The 20835-nt window shown below is 37.0% G+C and overlaps 1 protein-coding gene across 2 annotated transcripts; it reads right to left on the minus strand.

Moving 5' to 3' along the window:
- Positions 1–1575: 1575 nt before the first annotated feature.
- SPZ1 (spatzle-1) lies at positions 1576–20439 on the minus strand. 2 transcript variants are annotated; one of them, NM_001114594.1, is given in 6 exon segments: positions 1576–1904; positions 3056–3156; positions 4004–4120; positions 4872–5038; positions 7587–7821; positions 20239–20439. In NM_001114594.1, coding segments are annotated over 6 exon segments (834 nt in total). In that variant the 5' UTR covers positions 20278–20439; the 3' UTR covers positions 1576–1729.
- Positions 20440–20835: the final 396 nt, after the last annotated feature.

Below are 20835 nucleotides of genomic sequence, written 5' to 3' on the forward strand. Positions count from 1 at the left end.
GGTGGCAATCTGTACATTTGGAAAAAAAATATTTATTGATATGTCAATACAGATTGATTTGAATATAATCGTCTCCTTCAAAGAATACGGTTCAAAACCTGCATTAAATAAAGGTTAATAGTTAACCTGTTATTTATCTAAGATGTCGTTCCGAAGAGTTTTGTGACTGCCGATGGAATACAAAGCCAATAATTCGTTTTTCTGATTTACCAATCATTGTCCAAAAGTCAGATTGCCGCCTTTGATAATAGTCGACTCATATGTACATTGCAAGTTAGGCTCAATGAATTTGGCCCCTCTTTTTTGATGTTCGGTTTTTTGTTATTTTTTATTATTTGTTCGTCGTTTGTTCGTTAGTGTTCGAATGTACTTCGTACGTTTTTTTTTTAGGATTGAAGGATTACTGTTGGCCCGGAGGCTTTTCCAGTTTCACCAGGACAGATGGGCGAGCCAAGGCTCAGCCAGGAGGGGTGGGATTTGCTAACAGCTACCCGAGCGCCTCCGAGAAGACCTAACAACTCAAGAGCAGCTGCTTCGCGAATTAATTTACTACCGGATCGGAATCGCGACCCGCTGAGAAGATCCGGCGAGAAACTCAGCGAGTTGATTCACGGGCTAGGTTGCACGGCGAACTCTTTGTCGAGTTCGACGAGTACGGTTACCGGGGTCCCTAAGCCTGCTCCTAGTGTTAGAGCTGAACTTTGTACGTACGTTTGCTTATTAGATATAAAATAATTAATAATTGGGAATTTAATTGTTTTTATGATCGAACAATCACCAATAATCGTCGAACAAACGATAATTGATTAAAATTAATTAATCTGAGCGATAAAAATAAAGATATCTAGTAAGGGGGGGGGGGGCACTTAAGCGTGGGTGATCATTTGTTTAATTTATTAATTATAAATAAATAAAAGACGAATAAACAATTTTTACATTCGAACATTAACGAACAAGAATTAAAAAAAAAAAAAAAAACCGAAAATCAAAAAAAGGGGGGCCAAATTCACTGAGCCTGCAAATTATTATATCAAATTATGTCAAATTTGTTTTTTTTATATATTTGGCTGTTTCCAATTGACCAATGGCCTCTAACATAATCCATTGTTTAAATATACTTTTATAACTTTATTATTCCATGAACTAATTTTAAAGTTCTGAGAAATCGATATTGTTGTCTTCTTTTATCAGAAAATTCAGTAGAAAAAAATAATTATAAACTATCATTTAGGACTATTTCAGCAACTATTGTAGATGCAATGTATAAGATTTATATTCAATATTTTTGACGCTTTGTCCATATCCCCTAAGTTCAAATTATCAAAAATTATCTAAGGGCAATACAAAAAAAGTTTGAGAGTGTTACTTTTATACCGATTTAAGATGATTCTCCCTTATCACTAATCTTCATGACTCATTTACATCCCTAGAAAACAATTTGGAAAAGTTGGATTTGTGACTACTTTTAAAGAGAAATTATATTTTTGATACTTTTTTGTTTACATAAATCGTGGTTGTTTAATGAATAGATTCACTATGCGGGCTAAAAAAGGTCGAAAAAAACAAACGACACAATAGTTTCTTTAAATAAATATATTTAAGACGGGTAGTCTTTTAACAAAGTTCGTTCCTCAAAAGTTTTTGAGCAATAAATTTTCGTAATCTCATTTCATGATTTTAACGCGCACACACACACACACACAGGCACAGGCACTCGCACATGTACAGTTTAACCGAGTAGCGTGGCAACACACGAACAACAGCTCGGAACTTTCATGGACCTCTCGATCATTTCGCCGCTTTCGCTTAGGATCTTCATTTTTCTGAATATAAACTTCTGAACGCATTTCGGATTGTAGTTATTTTCCATCGTCACGAATTTCGCGCAACCGGTACTCGTAGTGCTGTAACACATTAATCAAATTAAACATTTAAAATGACATAACGGAAATGTTTTTTTTTTACTTGCTTATGTGGCTGACCCAGCTCTCCTAAATAGGGGTCAAGAGGCTATCAGTGCTACCCTTCGTTTGCCGATAGGGCTGCTGTTCGAACTCGATACTTTTACGCGGTCCAGAAGTTACAAAACTCGTAATAAGCACACGGAGCCCATAGTCATCACGACGTGAATCCCTCTATCCACCTTGAGACTCGGGCCCTATTGTCTCAATTGTATAGTAATTACGCAAAATAAACATTTTCGCTCTTACTTTTTTTTTCCACCTTTCCCACAAAGTGGGGTCGGTACAGCTAATTTTTCTCTTCCATTCTCTTCTATCAGTCGTCATCTCAACACTCACTCCCCTCTCTCTCATATAGTCATTCACACACTTGATCCATGTCTTTTTCGGTCGACCTCTTCCCCTCTACCTTGCACTACCATTTCCATACATCTCCTAGTCACATGCATTTTCTCTCTACGCATCACATATCCTATTTTATTCCTGTCCCTGTTTCGCTGTTTTGAATTTATTATATGACGTTATTTTTTGGGAGGCTTTTGTGGGTTTATTTATTAATGGGTGGATTTACTGGAGCCCATAGACATCCACAACGTAAATGCGCCACCCACCTTGAGATATAAGTTCTAAGGTCTCAAGTATAGTTACAACGGCTGCCCCACTTTTTAAACCGAAACGCATTACTGCTTCACGGCAGAAATAGGCAGGGTGGTGGTATCCATCCGCGCGGACTCACAAGAGGTCCTACCACCAGTAATTACGCAAATTATAATTTTGCGGGTTTCATTTTTATTACACGATGTTATTCCTTCACCGTGGAAATCAATCGTGAACATTTGTTGAGTACGTATTTCATTAAAAAAATTGGTCCCGCCTGAGATTCGAACACCAGTGCATCGCTCAACACGAATGCACCGGACGTCTTATCCGTTAGGCCACGACGACTTCAAAAGTCCAGCCAAGGGTCTTAAGGTAGTGGTAGTGGTATAGTAGTGGCATTCGCTTGCGTTGTGTATGGACAGTTCAAATTAGACCAGAACGTAAGTTGCCCTATCTGTGATGGCAATTACAATAATAAATGAACAAAGACTTACTTGCATATCTCGACCCTGAAACCTTGTAGTGGATTTTCGTTAAAATTCAATACATGGTACCATTTGAGATCATCCGATTGAGCTGCCAGTGGAGTCATAATCTGGAGAGGGTCAATAAAAATGAATGTTTGTTAAAGTTAATTTACAATTAAAAATGTACTAGATGATGACCGAGCTTTGCTCGTTTTTTTTTTTTTGATAACGCCATCTTGTTGTGTCTTTAAAGCGGTTAGTTGCCCTCAATTAAGAAAAATAGTATTATTATTCGCCAATAGATGTCGGGAAGAGTTGATTATTGAAAACACGAATAAAACAACATTTTCTGAAAATAAATCGTAGCTAGATCGATTTATCGCCCTCGAAATCCCCTGTATACTAAATTTTATGAAAATCGTTGGAGCCGTTTCCGTGATTCAGATTATATATTATATATTAATGTATAAGAATTTATCGTTTAAAGGTATAAGATTTCGGCGTTTTTTGTAGTCTGACGTTTCCAATTTCTCAAACGTTTTATGCATCCGTAGGTAACCATGAAAACTATAATATTGAAATTTACGATTTGCGGAAAACGAATAATCTATAATATTATTGCATTAGAAGTTTCTCTGATTCGATCACAATGACATCTTATCGGGCTTAAGGCCTCTGTAGTCCTCCGGTCTCACTGCGAGTGAGCTAGCTAGAGAGATCTCATACCTAACCGCTGGTAGTCTAGGGGTTATTCCAGCTACGAATGGTTTGGTAGGTGAATTCACGGGGCTCGACTTCAAGACTTCAAGTCGAGCCCCGTGAATTCAAAGTTCCACTAGCCCTAGCAAGAGCAGCGCTTCGCTAAATCTACCACCGGATCGGAATCGCGACCCACTGAGAAAATCCGGCGTAAAACTTACTCAGTTCACCGATTGACGCCAACAATTTGTACAATAAATATCACGTATATATTACCTGAACTCTAAAGTCACATAGTTCGTACGAGTCTTCGAATGAGCCTGCCCGCTGGGCGATATCCGGTATCGAAGGTAAGTCCAGTTTGTCGAATTGAAACTCTGTTTTCTCGCCCAACTGTTGAAAAATACGTTATGTTTTGATTGTTGATTGAGATGGGGTTGGAGCTTTGATTGTGTTTAGGACTGCCCCACCCTTCAAATCAGGACACGACTTTTTTTAATATTTTTTTTATTGCTTAGATGGATGGACGAGCTCATAGCCCACCAGTTGTTAAGTGGTTACTGGAACCCATAGACATCTACAACGTAAATGCGCCACCCACCTCGAGATATAAGTTCTAAGGTCTCAGTATAGTTACAACGGCTACCCCACCCTTCGAACCGAAACGCATTACTGCTTCATGGCGGAAATAGGCGGGGTGGTGCTACCTACCCGTGTGGACTCCCAAGAGGTCCTACCACCAGTAATTACGCAAATTATAATTTTGCGGGTTTCATTTTTATTACACGATGTTATTCCTTCACCGTGGAAGTCAATCGTTAACATTTGTTGAGTACGTATTTCATTAGAAAAATTGGTACCCGCCTGCGGGATTCGAACACCGGTGCATCGCTTCATACGAATGCACCGGACGTCTTATCCTTTAGGCCACGACGACTTCAAACTGCATTGCGGCAGATTTATGCAGGATGATAGGACCAACGAATTCATAATGCATCCTACCACCAGCAATTACGCACACCTTGAGACCTGAGGTTGACTTCTCAGCTTAGCTTTGATACAGGGTGTGTTGCAACAGTAGTAACGCATATACTTATATTTACTTTAACGCTTAAAGCGTGAATTAACACAGATCTTATAGTACCTTAGCAACGATCTTTTCTACTTGTTCTCTTGGGTAATTCGGTATCTTGTCACAGATGCCAATTTTCTTGCACGACTCCGGGATTTCTGGGACGTATGGGTTTACGCCTGACCTTGAGGTCAGCCCCGGGAACACCACCCTGTCTCCCGGAGAGTCGTCCGTTTGAGCTGAAATATAGACGTAACTGTATTATGAAGACTGACTAAATCTAGGATGGGTTTGTCTAGGATGTATGAAGTTCATATAGATTATAGATATTTATAAAATTGTAACAGACTCTGTTCTTTTCAGTTTGTCTGAACTGTAAAACTATGTTGTCTTTCGCTAACAGCCTGCTATTATAAAAAATTTTTTTTGTATATAGCTGTGATTCAATAACGTGGCTTCGATCACGCCGTTGGTAGTAGAGGTTAATGACCTCTACGACGACATATCAAGGTGTGTGAGTGAAATTGCGGGTCGTAGTCAGTCTTAGTCGAAAAGGTAGTCAACATGACGCATTTGGGTGTATTCCTCGTATATACTTCAAGCAGCTTATGACTAAGCTACTATATAATAAAAAACTTAAATTAAACTTAAGTCGGTATAAGTTGAAACTATCGTCCTAATCCATTGTCGTCAAGTAATATACGTTTTTGTTTCAGGAGCAAGAGTGTTGCTTATTCAATGCACAATTGGCTATTACGTTTAAACGCCCGCTTACAATGCCAATTAAGATATAATTAATTAATAAACAATAACAATCGTGTATTGCGTTATGTTAAAATTGTAATTGAATAGGAAAGATAAATACAAAAACACTGAAGATACTTTTAGCTTGTCACGCAAGAGCGGCTGGGCTTATAGGAGAATTGAATGTGAAAAACTTAATACTAAGTAAATAATAACAAATCGACCTTCAAAATATTAAAATACGATTTTCTTTTATGTTATGCCGGGTGCCAGAAACATATAGACGAGAAAAGATAAATTGAACAATAAAATTAATTTCGTTCCATCCTAGTTCAATGCTCTACCCAGAGATGGCGCTTTTAGTGATTATTTCATCTATGTGGCTTTGATCATTACAGAATCTAATTTGCTTTTTCGTGGTTAGCAAACTACATTACTTGCGCTGGCAATTAAGTTGTAATAGAGTACTTTAATAGGACGTCCTTGCTATGCGTGTGTTAATTTTATGATCAATCTTGATGTTGATTTTACGATATTCTCGTTCGTATAAATACTACTTATTATTTTATTGTTACGTATTTATGAAGACTAGAGGTCCCGCCTTAGTCGAAATTCGACTATAATTAATTGGAATTGTAAGTTTGTAAGGAATTGTAAGCAATTTTTGTAAAAAGGGATACAAAGTTTTTGCTTCACGTATTAATATATAGATTTGCAGGCAGCTAAGATATTATTATTATTAGAACGGCCGTTTTTCCGTTCTAACTAATTACCTTGATAGAAGATTATTGCTTTGAAAAAACAAGAATTTATATCGATTTTTAAATACTTGAGACAGAGAAAATATTGGCGGGGTCACACGACACTGGACTCTTTTGTAATGTGTCAATTTTAAAGTTAGTACGGTTTAAGTTTCCAATGACCTGCGGCTCTGATTAGCAACAGCTACAACTTGAGGTTTAAAAATTGCTTTTAGATTTTAATCTTTCAAAGATTTTAAATCTTTAGCTTTGAGCAAAGAGAGAGCAGTTTTAAAATCTGTACTGTGAAAACTGAGACTTGGACTTATGTCTCAAGATGGTCGGCGGCATTGACGTAGTTGATGTCTATGAGCACTTAATACCAAATGGACCGTGAGCTCGTCCACCTATCTTAGAAATAATAATAAAATATCTATATAGCTGTATCAATTTTAAAATATATCATTAATCGAATAATAATCTAAACTATTTTTCTTTTTAAAAAAGATTGAAAATCTTTGATTTCAAAATTGCTTTACCTTTGTTACAAACTATGTCACAGCGAAGGCAGATTAGTTCATCGAGATTACTGGCAGCGAGGTAGAAAAAAAAGCTCAAACATAACATGAATGAGCATGAATGAGTCTAAAATTGTTCTGGAGTGTTTAGTATGACCGTCGCTGGAACAATAACAAAAGCGGCTCGAACCAAAAATAGTAACACGGCGCGGCGTTGTCATCTGCACTGACGACCGAAGGACGATCGAAAGAGACAAAACACAATTTAAACTACAATCGTCCTTTATTATTATTTGCTTATTGGTCGCCAAGCGAATTCTGTCGACCTGCTATATCTTACGGGAAGAACTCATCCGGTTTTAAGAACCGGATAGCTATACAACACGGCTTAAAAGTGAACCCGCGTCACAGCACTATTTCTATTAACAACGTAATACCGGACGGGTCTTGAGTTCATTGCGAATCGCATGCAAAAAAAAAAGTTTGACAGGTATAGTTAATACTGGTTAAGTCATCTGTCATCTGCACTGACAAATGACAAGAGTTTTGTCAAAGTCAGCTGAGGTCCAAGATTAGAGCTCTTTCCTCGCGCGAGCACCAGTGAATCGGACTAACAAAATAAAACCGTTTCTTCACGGAGAAGATGGAAACTATGCATCATATACTTTGTGTACGGCCTAGCAAGAAAAATTGACAGATGTAAGATTAGGCAAGGGATATTCGAGCCAATATGCCTACAGCTATTGTAATCGTAGCGGATAGTGTTTGAACATTAAGAAACTTACCAAATCGTCTGTGTATCGAGAATGGTTTGTTCAAGATCTTGAAAGTTCCATTTTCAGTTCGGGATGCTTCCTCGATTTTCGTTGAACTCCTCGATTGTAGTCTTTGGTTGTGGTCTGTGTTGTGAATCGACCTTTCACTCATGCGATTCGGTTCATCTGCCAGATATTTCTGTGGGTGACTGTGAGGCGAATCCTGCTGGTCATTCTGTCTGTATTTGTAGGCCGATATTGACATCTGAAATTGAAAGATTTTTACCAATAAAAAAAAAAAGAGGAGGTTCTCTCGTTTAGCCTTTACGTTACGTTATACGGTATTAAAATTTTGTATTGTAGTTTTGTAAGTATGGTCGTCTTTTTTTTTTATTGCTTAGATGAGTGGACGAGCTCACTGCCCACTTGGTATTAAGTGGTTACTGGAGTCCATAGACATTCACAACGTAAATGCGCCACCCACCTTCAGATACAAGTTACAACGGTCTCAAGTATAGTAACAACGGCTTCCCCACCCTTCAAATCGAAACGCATTACTGCTTCACGGCAGAAATAGGCAGGGTCCCCACCCGCGCGGACTCACAAGAGATTCTACCACCAGTAATTACGCAAATTATAATTTTGCGGGTTTGATTTTTATTACACGATGTTATTCCTTCACCGTGGAAGTCAATCGTGAACATTTATTTTGTTGAGTACGTATTTCATTAGAAAAATTGGTACCCGCCTGAGATTCGAACATCGGTGCATCGCTCAACACCAGGGGTGGGCAAATACTTTAAAGCGCGGGCCAAAATGAAATTTTTAAAATGTCTCCCGGGCCGGAGGACTATACCGCATATGCTTTTTTACCGCATATGCTTTTTTAATGCTGATGTCAACAAAATCTCTTAAAGAGTTTAAAAAAATTTATGTGCGGAATTTTTCAACGGGCCGGATAAAATTAGCAAAAGGGCCGGATCCGGCCCGCGGGCCGGCTTTTGCCCACCCCTGCTCAACACGAATGCATCGGACGTCTTATCCGTTAGGCCACGACGGCTTTTAAGACACATATTATGTGATTATGTGATTATATGTGTCCTAAGTGCCCATTGAGTGGTTTATTCCGACTTTATTTTCAACGACTTCAAGATGCGCTATTGGCTTGAAAATTGGCACATGTTTTCAGCGTTGATGAAACCACCTACCGGAATTTTAATCTTCTTGTTTAATATCCCGACCACATAGGTAAACAAATATCATAGAATTTTGTTTGATAAAAATATTATAGTACTTTGTTTGTTTTGTTCTAGTTACGCTGAGCGTACCATAAAAACAACGTGTGATGTCAAATGTGGCTAATCGCCATATTTTATTAGTGCATCATCGATGGTTCTTTATCCATGTTTTCCCAGAATGACGCATGAATAAAACGCAATGAGGTTTCGTCTGGAATTTCGTAAAGTTTACGGGGAAATTTTAAATAAAAAGAGCCGCCTATTAACCCTCCAAATAAGGAAGGTATGTCAGAGTTTTCTCTCAAACAAAAAAGAGTTTTATATTGAAATATTACTTCCTGCTGTGAGTAAACAAGTTTACATTAAATCCCATGAACTGTTGCCTTTATGAGTCTTTATTGTTCTCCGAGTTTCATTATTGTTAACGTTTATTTAAACTACCGAAACTTGCGATTGAGTTAATATGATACGAATGTGGTAGCCCGCTGAGTAGCAAATGCATTCACGAAGTGGCTGCCCTTGAGTTGTTAAGTCCTCTTGAGAGGCGCCCGGTTAGCTGTTAGCAAATCCCACCCTTCTTGGCTGAGCCCATGCTGGCTCACCTGTCCCCGTGAAACCGGAAACGCCTTCGGGCCACCAGTAATCCTCCCTTACTAAAGAAAAAACGACTATGGAAAAATAACACGAATGTGTGTCGAAGTGGGGATCCAACTTACCAACCGCCTAGCAGTCAGGCGTTTACCACTCTCCCACCGGATCAAATGGTATAAAACGATACGTTCGTTACGAAACAAATGGTAATAAACGACGGAAACCCAAAACTAAATGAGTACTCGCAACGCAGTCGCCGAAATTAAAACTTCATCTTAAGCATAAATGCAGGCTCTTTTGCAATGCGCTTTAATGAGCGCGTCACGCAAAGGTGAACAGACTATAGTGCTAGTATTAAACTTGTATAATTGTGAAATGTTTACAGATCAATATGAATATATATCTAGTGGTAGGGAGTCTTGTAAGCAGGCACGGGTAGGTACTACCGCCCTGCCTATTACTGCCGTCATAAGCGTTTCAGTTTGAAGGATGACGTATCTGTGGTTGGTACTGTGAAATCTGAGTCTCAGAACTCAAGGTCTCAAGGTGGGTGGCGGCATTTACGTTGCTGATGCCCACGGGCTCCGGTAATCGCTCAACGCCACATGAGCCGTCCATTCATTTAAGTAATAAAAAAAAATCTTCACTTTAATGAATTAAATTTGCATATTGCTTATTTTGTAAACGTTTGATGAACAGTGCGCACTGCTGTAAACATTACAATAATTTAGCCATATTATGTTTGCAATTTGTGTATAGTAAGTAGTAGATAAAGTATTTATTTTTAAAATGTAAAGGGAATAATAGGGTGAAATAAAAACGCATTTTAATAGATTTTTGGAACGAAGTTCCTTATGGGACGATGCGGAGGGGTACCTTAACCAGGAAAAACCGTCCGTAACGTAAGATTTTTATTATTTATGTATAGTCTTAGTATGATGGCTATACAGTGCTTAATGTATAGTCTACGTGATGACGGTTATTATTATTTCTATGATAGAACATAATTAGGCTTAATTATTATTATTCATATAAATAGCTGTTTCTTTGTACATTATTATTATTATATATTTTTTATAAATCATTTTGAATAAAATAATGTTGATAGCTTTGTAAAGTAGTTTTTTTTTATCAATAAAAAAATCATAATAAAAAATTGTATATCCCAATAATTATTTTCTTTATACCTCGTATAGAACACAAAATTAATATTTTTATAATAAGGAACTTCGTTCCTATCCGGTGTCCTACGACACCACACATTTAGGTTTTTTTAGTGCACCAGTTGGCAGAACGAGGTCATGACTTACTTGGTGTTAAGCCTTTGCAGAAGTTTTTGAACATCGTAACGTGATTGCCGGCATCGCCTTGATATTTCGTCTTCTCGCATTAAAAATGTATAATCTCAAAACTTACTAATTTTACAGGAGAGTGTTTTAAATGTTTAAAATGTGATATTTTTAATATTAATCATTTGTGCAACATTTATTTTTTATTATTTTACCCGTTTTAAAGTAAGATAAAACTATGTATTAATTTTTTTAATAGTAGTCAAAACATAGATAAACTAAAAAAAAAAAAAAACTAAACTACGCTCTTTGACAGTATTTATGAGAAAAATACTAGTGATGATACCAAATGATTCCGCATATTATAGACTCAATTTCGAATATTTTTGGAAATTGTACACTTTTATTGCGAAAAGACGATTTGAGGTCAAAATCTCTATTCCACTTTTAAAACCGAAACGCTTGACTTATTCGCCGCTAAAACAGGCAGGCTGGTGAGACTCGCAGAAAAAAAAAAAGATTTTGAAATCCTATGCCGAAACAACAGCCAAAAATTATGTATAAATTCTTTTCGGGGAATAAATCGCGCAATTAACAACAACTAGAGATGTTACAACCAACCAAAAAAATAACGCAAAAAAATCACACAAGCAACTTGTTATTACAAATTCGCTTGATTCTCTCATATAATGTACATTGTCTGGTTTGTCTAACGATATTTAAATTACTACATCGGTGCTAATGACCTTGTGGCTTGGTATCTGTTTGCACGGCTTAAGTCGAGTGTACCCCAAAAATAGGTGTTCCTAAATGTATATTACTGATCAAACTGTGAGTTGCGGTATTTCAGAGAATTTATCGAGACATTTACGCAGCCCACTTTTCGTCACACATAAATATTATAACTGTTTATCATAATATGATATTAATAATTCGTCCTTTCGCATTAAAAGTGGACAATTTCCAAAAATATTCGAAATTGAGTTAATATGCGGAATCATTTGGTATCACCAGTATTCTTCTCATAAATACTGTCAAAAGAGCGTAGTTTAGTTTTAGTTTTTTTTTAGTTTACCTATGTTTTTACTACTATTAACAAAATGAATACATAATTTTATCTTACTTTAAAATACATCATGTAACTGGTAAAAAAAAATGTTGCATAGATGATTAATATTAAAAATATCACATGTAATTAAACCTTTAAAACACTCTCTTTTAAGATTAGTAAGTTTTGAGATTAAGCAGTTTTAATGCGAGAAGACGAACATGGACAAAGTCACTGATTAGGCTTTTAACGAATCTCTGTTAGCAGACACGCGAAAAGAGTATTAGAATAGTAATTAAAGGTGATACGTATTCAGATAAACGGTAATAACAATCTACACATTAATACGTGAAGCAAAAACTTTGTATTCCTTTTTACGAAAATTGCGCGGACGGAGGAGTATGAAATTTTCCACACTTATAGAGAATATAGAGAAGAAGTGCACAATGCTAATATTTTTTTTAAATAATGCATAAAAGATACATTAAATCAATAAAGAAAACATTACACACACTACATACATGTATTTGACGCACACAGGCATGCATACTATTTATTGTCAAACTTTTGTTCTTGGCATCTGTTGTCAAATTGAGAATACATTAAATATTGTTTGCTTTTGTTAATATTTTTTATAGTGTAGTCTTGGCGAAATTTGTGATTATAGAAATATAAAATAGTGTACAAACTTACAATTCCAATGAATTAAAGTCGACTACTGCGGGTCTTCTAGTTATACTAATAACTCGGAACAGATTAGGTTTCCCTATGTTATGGGTACTAGAGATTGTCATACATACTTATATACGTTTAAATACATTCATATATAGAAAATAAACACCCAGACAAAGAACAAACAAACCTTTTCGTTACATGAATGTTTGCCCGATGTCGAACGCACGACTATCGGCGCAACATTCAGATGGCTAGCTACTGCACCACCGAGTCATAGTGGGTCATGTTGTTAACCAAATAAAACAAAATGGGCATGCACCGAGCAAGTGAATGAGTGCTCTATTGCCTCAATTCGAAGATTAACGCAGATCCTTCCATGTACATGATCCGTTGGTTCTTTTTTGAATTGATGAATTAAGAGAGAGAGAGAGTATTCTTTATTGTACACCAACAAAAGAACCAATGCGAAACATTAAATACAAAAAAAAAGTACAATTGGCGGTCTTATCGCTAAGAGCGATCTCTTCCAGACAAACATCAGGTGGAAAAGAATCGTTTGGAAACTAATTACACGCATTGTACCAATCAATTGAAATATATATATACACATACACACTCATAGATACATATACATACACACATACATACATATACATATACAAATTCAAAATTAAATGCCTAGGTATGTAATTTGTTTCTTTTTTTCAATTAGGTCAAATCTGATCAGTGCCGTTTTTGACACAATACATTTTATGAAAACGCTTTAATCAATTGTCGTCAGCGAATACGAAAGTTTCTATTTATTTATTTGCATTCTCGTTTTGCCTGAATATTAAAACAGTATCGACAAACAAAATAATTTCATTTTTAACGGCCGTCTGGTGTAGTGGTAAGTGACATGGTCACTACACTAGGGGGTCGCGGGTTCGAATCCCGCCAAGGGAAGATATTTGTATGATAAATATAAATGTCTTTTCCAGGGTTATGGATGTATATTAAATATATGTATGTGTGTGTAATAAAAATCTTACATTTATTTCCATTATCTGGTACCTGTAACACAAGTTCTTTACGAACTTATCACGGGACCAGTTAACGTGGCGTTATTGTTAGTAAAGTATTTATTATATTAGTATTTATTATTATTTCTCTAGATTTCACATTTCAATTAGCGCACGCGTTACATCAACGCAATTGAGTATACGGACTCGTATCTCAAGGTCTCTCGTCTGTTCATTTAGTTGAACAAAAATACTAGAATTATTCCTGTTAATTGATAAAAAAAAAATATTGCTTAGATAGGTGGACGAGCTCACAGCCCACCCGGTGTTAAGTGGTTACTGGAGCCCATGGACATGTACAACGTAAATGCGCCACCAACCTTGAGATATAATTCTAAGATCTCAAGTATAGTTACAACGGCTGCCCCACCCTTCAAACCGAAACGCATTACTGCTTCACGGCAGAAATAGGCAGGGCGGTGGTACGTACCCGCGCGGACTCACAAGAGGTCCTACCACCAGTAAAATGATCAACTATGATAAAATTAATATCGTAATGGTCAACTATGCAAATGAAAATTAAATATTTATAGAGGCATCACTAGTTAAATTATCACCAAAATGACTTTATGGACATAGGTATCTTAAACAAACAGCCTCAAATAATTAATTTAACATTAAAATAATCACTAATGAAAAACGCCGATAACTATCGCAGTAATTAGTGACGTGTGAATGTATAAATAAAAGATAAATTGGTGTTATACGTGTAACTAGTTTAATGATTAAATGAATTCCGAACGCATAGAAAGTGAAGGCGTGCTTTTACTTTCATATAACGGCACCTCGCACGACATCTTTTAATTCGATCAACATAAACGATCTTTGCAGCAATGTTGAATGAAAGAATTAAAAGATTAAATTTTGATATTTTTTTTCACGAGCAGAATTAATCGGTGGGGAGTCGAACTCCTTTTGGGATATTTCTAGCCGTGCTTAAGATCTCCGGTTTGAACGCTATTGATATTGTTAAGAATTAGCCCAGCATTTCGTCTATTGAAGATATTTTGTGTCAATACCCTAACCTCTACTCTTTATCTCTAAAAACAATAATACGAGTATATTGCCATTTGTACCTTTTTTTTCCTACCTATGCTGATAGCCTTGAGAGGCTATTTCAGCTTCACCCTAACGTTTGTAGGTGAGCTCACGGGGCTCAACCGGAGAGTTGCTAACACTGACCCTAGCTATAGCAGTGCTTCGCAGTATCTACCGCCGGATCGGAAACGCGACCCACTGAGAAGATCCGGCGAGAAACTCAGTGGGCTGTGTCTATGGGTTAGTTCGCTCGTCGAGCCCTTAGTCGCAAGCGACGGGTTCGACGAGGACGGTGACCGGTGCTTGTGGTGCCTAAAAGTACCGTTAATGGATCAGGAGGATCCGTAATGGCGTGCTTTGGGCGACGTCGACGGTTTACCATTCGAGCCATTTGTGACACGAACCGATGTCATTGAGCGTTAGTCGAAACTGGGTTTGTAGCTAAAATTTAACTGTCTATTGTTACGACGTCTGTAATAACTAAATCAATTTTGATACTTTCATATTGTTACATGTCTGTCTTCAGAATATTGAAATACCACAGAGTTTTTCCTGTAAAGACGCAGTCAAGTAATACACGTTTGCTTCGCTGAAAAACGATGGACTTCGATAGTCGATGCAGCCTCAAATACAATTTCAATGAACGTACGTCACGATTTCAATATAGGTGACGCTATTTCTGTTATAATTTTAGAATAGATACGACGATTTCGCATATTATATGAGGTAAATATGTATGTAGTATACACACTTTAGTATGACTAATAATGACTGGTGAATTTCATTAGAGAATTAATAATGAATTACAATGTCAATGTCCTTTGAATTGTACTATATGTTTTGGCGTCTCTTATCTGCTTAGAGATAGTGAATGAAGAGAAACTGAATGTCCTCTTTGAGATGTGATCTTGAACAGGTGACCCCAACGAAACTAAAAGTGATAGATTTACGCCTAGGGCCGCGAGGTCCGGGTCTAGGGCGGCATGATTTGAGGAGCAGCGAAATTTTTGAAACGTTTTAATTTCCGAGACGAAAAATAAGTATAGACAGCCCTCAGTTCCTTTGACAATGAGTTCAGATGAATTGTTATCAATTTTTTTTTATGTTAAATTAAAAATAAAAATATTGAATTAAAATTTATAAAATTTATTCCAACATTAAGGGCGTCGCGATAAACAGGACTTAGGGCGGCATCAAGCCTAACTTCTTCACTGGAAACGAACCTAGAAAAAGGTAAAAAGATAACGATATAATCTAAATAGTAGCGTAACCGAATTTTAATCAAATTCTCATAGGAATCGGATTTTCTATAATAATGTATTGCCAATAGCACACCGCAACATACCTACTATATTTTAAAATTTTCCAGAATTTTTGTAAATGTAACGGCGGTCTGGAAGAGATCGCTTTTGGCGATAAGACCGCCTATTGTACAAATGTATCTGCTTTTTGACTGGTTTTGAATGTAAATTGTGTTTTTGGTGTGCAGTAAAGTGTATTATCTCTCTCTCTTTCTCTCTCTCTCTCTCTCTCTCTCTCTCTCTCAATTAATTCGTGCATAGATTGTTGAACAAGATTCCTTTCCACCAGGTAATTAGTGGTTACTGGGGTCCGCAGACACCGTAATGTGAATGCCGTCATTAACTTTGAGACAAGAGGTCTAAATGTTAATTGTATAGTATTATGGCTCTCACGTGCTTTAAGCCGCAATGTATTATCGATTCGCGGTAGAAATAACTAGGTAGTAACTAGGTACGTATGCATGCTTGAAATAAGACATTGAATATCTTGATCCGGTTCTCCCTTCCATTTTTTTATGTCTATCTCGCTCTTGAAAGGCTTATAGTGGCAGCGATCAATGAATGAAACAAATCTGAAGAAACCACATAACAATTCTAAGGTGTCTTGCATATGTAACCAAGTCCAAAACAAGGATATCAAGACTTTTTACTGGTAGTACGACCTCTTTTTACGAAAATTGCGCTGACGGAAGAGTGTGAAATTTTCCACACTTATAGAGAATATAGAGAAGAAGTGCACAATGCTATTTTTTTTTTAAATAATGCATAAATGATACATTAAATCAATAAAGAAAACATTACACACACTACATACCATGTATTTGACGCACACACGCATGCATACTGTTTATCTAGTATGTCTATGACTAGTCTTGGTGAAATTTGTGATTATACAATCTACTGGTGGTAGGACCTCTTGTGGGTCCGCACGGGTAGGTACCACGACCCCGCCTATTTCTACCGTGAAGCAGTAATGCGTTTCAGTTTGAAGGGCGGAGCAGCCGTTGTAACTATACTTGAGACCTTAGAACTTATATCTCAAGCGCATTTACGTTGTAGATGTCCATGGGCTCCAGTGATCACTTAACACCAGGTGGGCTATGAGCTCGTCCACCCATCTAAGCAATAAAAAATAAATAAATAAACCATCTGTCTGTCTCGCAATGATAGTCGATCGGTAGGATGTTGCCGTTTGAAGAGAAAATATTGATAATTATAATAATACTTATAAATTATAATTTATAATTATAATATTATAACTATAATTATTGATATAATTATTTCCTTACATTATAACTTAGATTAGTTTTCGTTGTCGTGTTGTTTTGTCGTATAAATGTAAGGAACGTTGTACAAATTCAGCACTAGGTATATGTCTTGTTTTGTCGTGCGCACACAACTTATGTTGCAAGCCAGATTTTGTTTTTTTTCACTTCTGTTTTTTATGTATCTTTTTAGCTTGTAATGTGTATTGTGAGTCTAATAAATAAAATAAAATAAATAAGATAGCAGCACAAGACTCAAGGATTTTATCTTTTAGCGTCTCGTTGTGTATACACGCTAAACTATCGTCAAAGACAGTCGAAGCGGATGGGTTAAAGTAAAATACAATGTTTGGCAAATTTTATGGGACGGCAAATAATGAATGATTTCTTCTATTGCAATTATCGTGTGTACTGACTGGCAATAGGCATTAGTAAATTTTATTAAAATATGGTTTTTATTCGAACTTCATAAGCTTTTATCACTTTTATCCTAAAACTGCGATCTTAAATTCTATGAAGTGCTACAAAAAAGAGAAATAATTTAAACTTAAATATTGTTTAAAGTTTTGCCTTGAAGGCTTCGTTTATCATTTTAAATGTGAATTGTTATTGCAAACAATCTAATAGCTACTCAAGTTGACGTGCCTTAGAGTGTGTCGAGCACACTTACTAACGTATGGACCACTTTATACGACTATCAAAACACGTGGTAGAACGAGCTATTAAGAGGAAGATCGAGGAGTAGAAAACGATGTCCAGAAATGACCTACAAACCAGCTTGCTTAGACACCAGCACTTGCCTCCTGCTGAGGTAAAAACGAATCTCCAAGAAGTTCTACTAAGCACAAAAAACTCTAAGAAGACAGATACCGTCCGGAATACTCAGACACTTGTCTTCTGGAAGCCACTTCTTGCTACAAGGCCATTGAGTAGCGATACTTATTTTTGCTTCCTACTAATTGGATAAATGGTAGATTGGGATGACCAAGGGGGAAACTTTATTCACAGATAAGTCCAGATTTTGCCTGAAGTTAGATTATCGAGTGTGGAAACGTCTCGAAGAAAAGTATGCTAAGTGCTGCATCATTAGAGAAGAGATTTATTACGGTGTAGAATCATTCATGGTATGGGTGGGTGCGAGTGTTTGCATGGCACGTAGGAGCCTCTGCGTCATCGAGAATGGATCACTAGCAGTGGCACGATGTGGAACTGAGATGTTGTAGTGCTAATTGCTCTAGTAGATTTATGAGGTCGAATGCTTTGACGACGCGTTGTAACCGATACTACAGGGTAGCCAGCACGCTCGCTCTATGCAAACCTCATAAAGACTATTTGGGATGAGTTACGAAGCTAAGTCAAGAAAAAAATCCTGCTTCCTCTAATTTGACGGATCTTAAAAAGAGGCACAATGAAACACAATCTCTCTTTATTTCATTAATAACTTGATTATAGACTTATAGGTTTTCGTGTATCAAGAGGAGTGGAAATAGCTCCAATAGCTAGAGGGGGTAATACTTAGTTGCTGATTATAGCTCACAGAGCTTTTCGTAAGTGATTATGAAGAACAAATGAATATGCAATTTCGAAAAGGGCATATGTCGCATATTTTGTCAAATACGTTTTTTTATATACATGTAGTTTTGAGGCTTACCTACACCCATTTTTTAATAATTCCAGTGATTTTCAATTGCTAATTAACACTAATATATATTTCAAAAGTTAATATTTTAAATTTTACACTGCTTTAGAAAGTAATCAGTTTTTTTTATTTCCTGAACATTTTACATTTTCAGAGATGTGCCCTTTTCGAAATTGCATATTCAAATATTTTAAGTAGGTGTGTGGATTGCATATTCAAATATTTTAAGTAGGTGTCCTTTATCTTGGAGGCATCAACGCGTGGAGTTACGCGAAAACTTAAGTCTGCGAACTATATTTTTTTTGCGACGCGTTATTAAATTTGTGATTAAACACCAAACACGTTTTGAAATGTACCGGTAAGTAATTGACGCGAATATTTAGTTTTTTATTGACGTTACATCATCTCGTTTGTAGGCGTTGCTGTGTCTGATCCGCAGTTAGTATCCAATAGGTTTTCGTGTTGACGTCTCTGTGATCGCAGTGCCTATTTCACAGGAGGACATTGATAGAGGATTAGGGCTGTTCAAAGTGCTATTTCAGCGTAACCTTAACTAGTAGGTAGGGACGCGGTTTTGACGAAAATGATTTTTTTTTCTACCTATGCTGATAGCCTTGAGAGGCTATTTCAGCTTCACCCTAACGTGTAGGTGAGCTCACGGGGCTCAAACCTGACGACGTTACTAACACGAACCCTAGCGAGAGCCGTGCTTCGCAGAATCTACCACCGGAGCCCAAAAGCGACCCACTGAGGAAATCCGGCGAGAAACTCAGTGGGCTGTGTCTGAGGGTAGACACTACCGCTGATCTCGAGACTTTCTGCTACATGTGTTACAGGAATAGCGCCTGTATTTACTGTTTCATTTGGAACTGTTTTTAACTAGCATAAGCTGTGTGTTTTACGTATACTTTCGGCAAAGCGATCATGCGTTCCCGTTTATTTAAGGGTCATATTCGTTCGGATCTATAAGGATTACTGACAAATGCCGGTAGAGACGCACGCTTTTTGAACTATAGCTGCACGATAGCAGAAAGAAACTAATTAGGCAGCTAGTTCATCCTCTTCTAACGTTTGTGTCGAAAGTTTATAAAGAAACTTATCGTATCGGCTTCAGGAATGGCCGTCAATGGAATGCAACCAAATCTTTGACCTCATGACTTGACGAGGCGGTGGATACGTCAATGTTATTCAGGTTTTTTCTCAACAGCGAACGATACGCTGCAGTGTGTGTTGTTTGATGTTGATAAACAAATATAATTGTGTCGTTAATTTTCCACTGAAAAGTAATTTAAAATCAAGACTCACCGTAATCAATAATTGAGTAGATTATAAAATATGAAAGCAAATAATTATAATGTTTTTGACGGCGTCGTATAAACATAATATCACAGTAATTAATGGAAGGTTGAATTTATATGGTAATCAACAAGTATATTTAAAAAAAAAACATGATAAACTAGTAATATTTCAATACACTCAACTAAGTGATACAATACGCTAATGAAATACGCTATCGATAAACACTATCGATACTTACTACGGAAAACAAGAAGATGAAACCGTGTATCCGTGCCATTTCAAAACACTACAACACTATACGTAAAACAACGTTTGGCGACTGACTTACGCTCGCGCCGGTCACACAATAAATGCATTTCGACTTGTCCACATTAATTATATGTTGTATGACGTAGGCACGTGAAAATATCGATATCGAAACATGCACCGTGTGTCGCGACCGAATGACAACTGCCCAGTATGGCGGCCGCGGTGGCGTCTCGCTCCTTGTCGCATCGGCGCCGGTCACTACATTACAAAACAACCATTCAAACCTGATCCGTATTTTCGCGATTAAGACCCCCACGGTCCTCGTTGAAAACCATTAGCGCGGGGAGGGGAGAAGCTCTATCGGTCTGGCTGCGTCCTCGACGCGGTTTCTCGAGTCGAGGTTGACCATTTCCAAGTTCAAAGTTCGTGGTATTTAATCAGAGTCCGGCATTGAAATCAATGGTTATTAGTCCTGTTTAAAGTAAAACAAAGGTTTACGGCGCTAGCGTGTCATTCATTAATAGTGAATTTAGTAAAATGTAATAAGTTTTAATGGTATGTAATTGTTTGGTATGTAAAGTTTGTT

The sequence above is a fragment of the Bombyx mori genome, chromosome 9 (genome assembly GCF_030269925.1).
Source record: "Bombyx mori chromosome 9, ASM3026992v2".
NCBI classification, from domain to species: Eukaryota; Metazoa; Arthropoda; class Insecta; order Lepidoptera; family Bombycidae; genus Bombyx; species Bombyx mori.

What these genes read in the sequence shown, in the direction of transcription:
- SPZ1 (XM_021351224.2), bottom strand. Translation starts at nt 7,821, where the DNA reads ATGTCAATATCGGCCTACAAATACAGACAGAATGACCAGCAGGATTCG. An exon ending in TAGAAAAGATCGTTGCTAAG is followed by an intron (nt 4,121 to 4,871) that starts GTACTATAAGAT and finishes ATTTTTCAACAG; the next exon opens with TTGGGCGAGAAAACAGAGTT. An exon ending in TTCAGGGTCGAGATATGCAA is followed by an intron (nt 1,905 to 3,055) that starts GTAAGTCTTTGT and finishes AATGTGTTACAG; the next exon opens with CACTACGAGTACCGGTTGCG.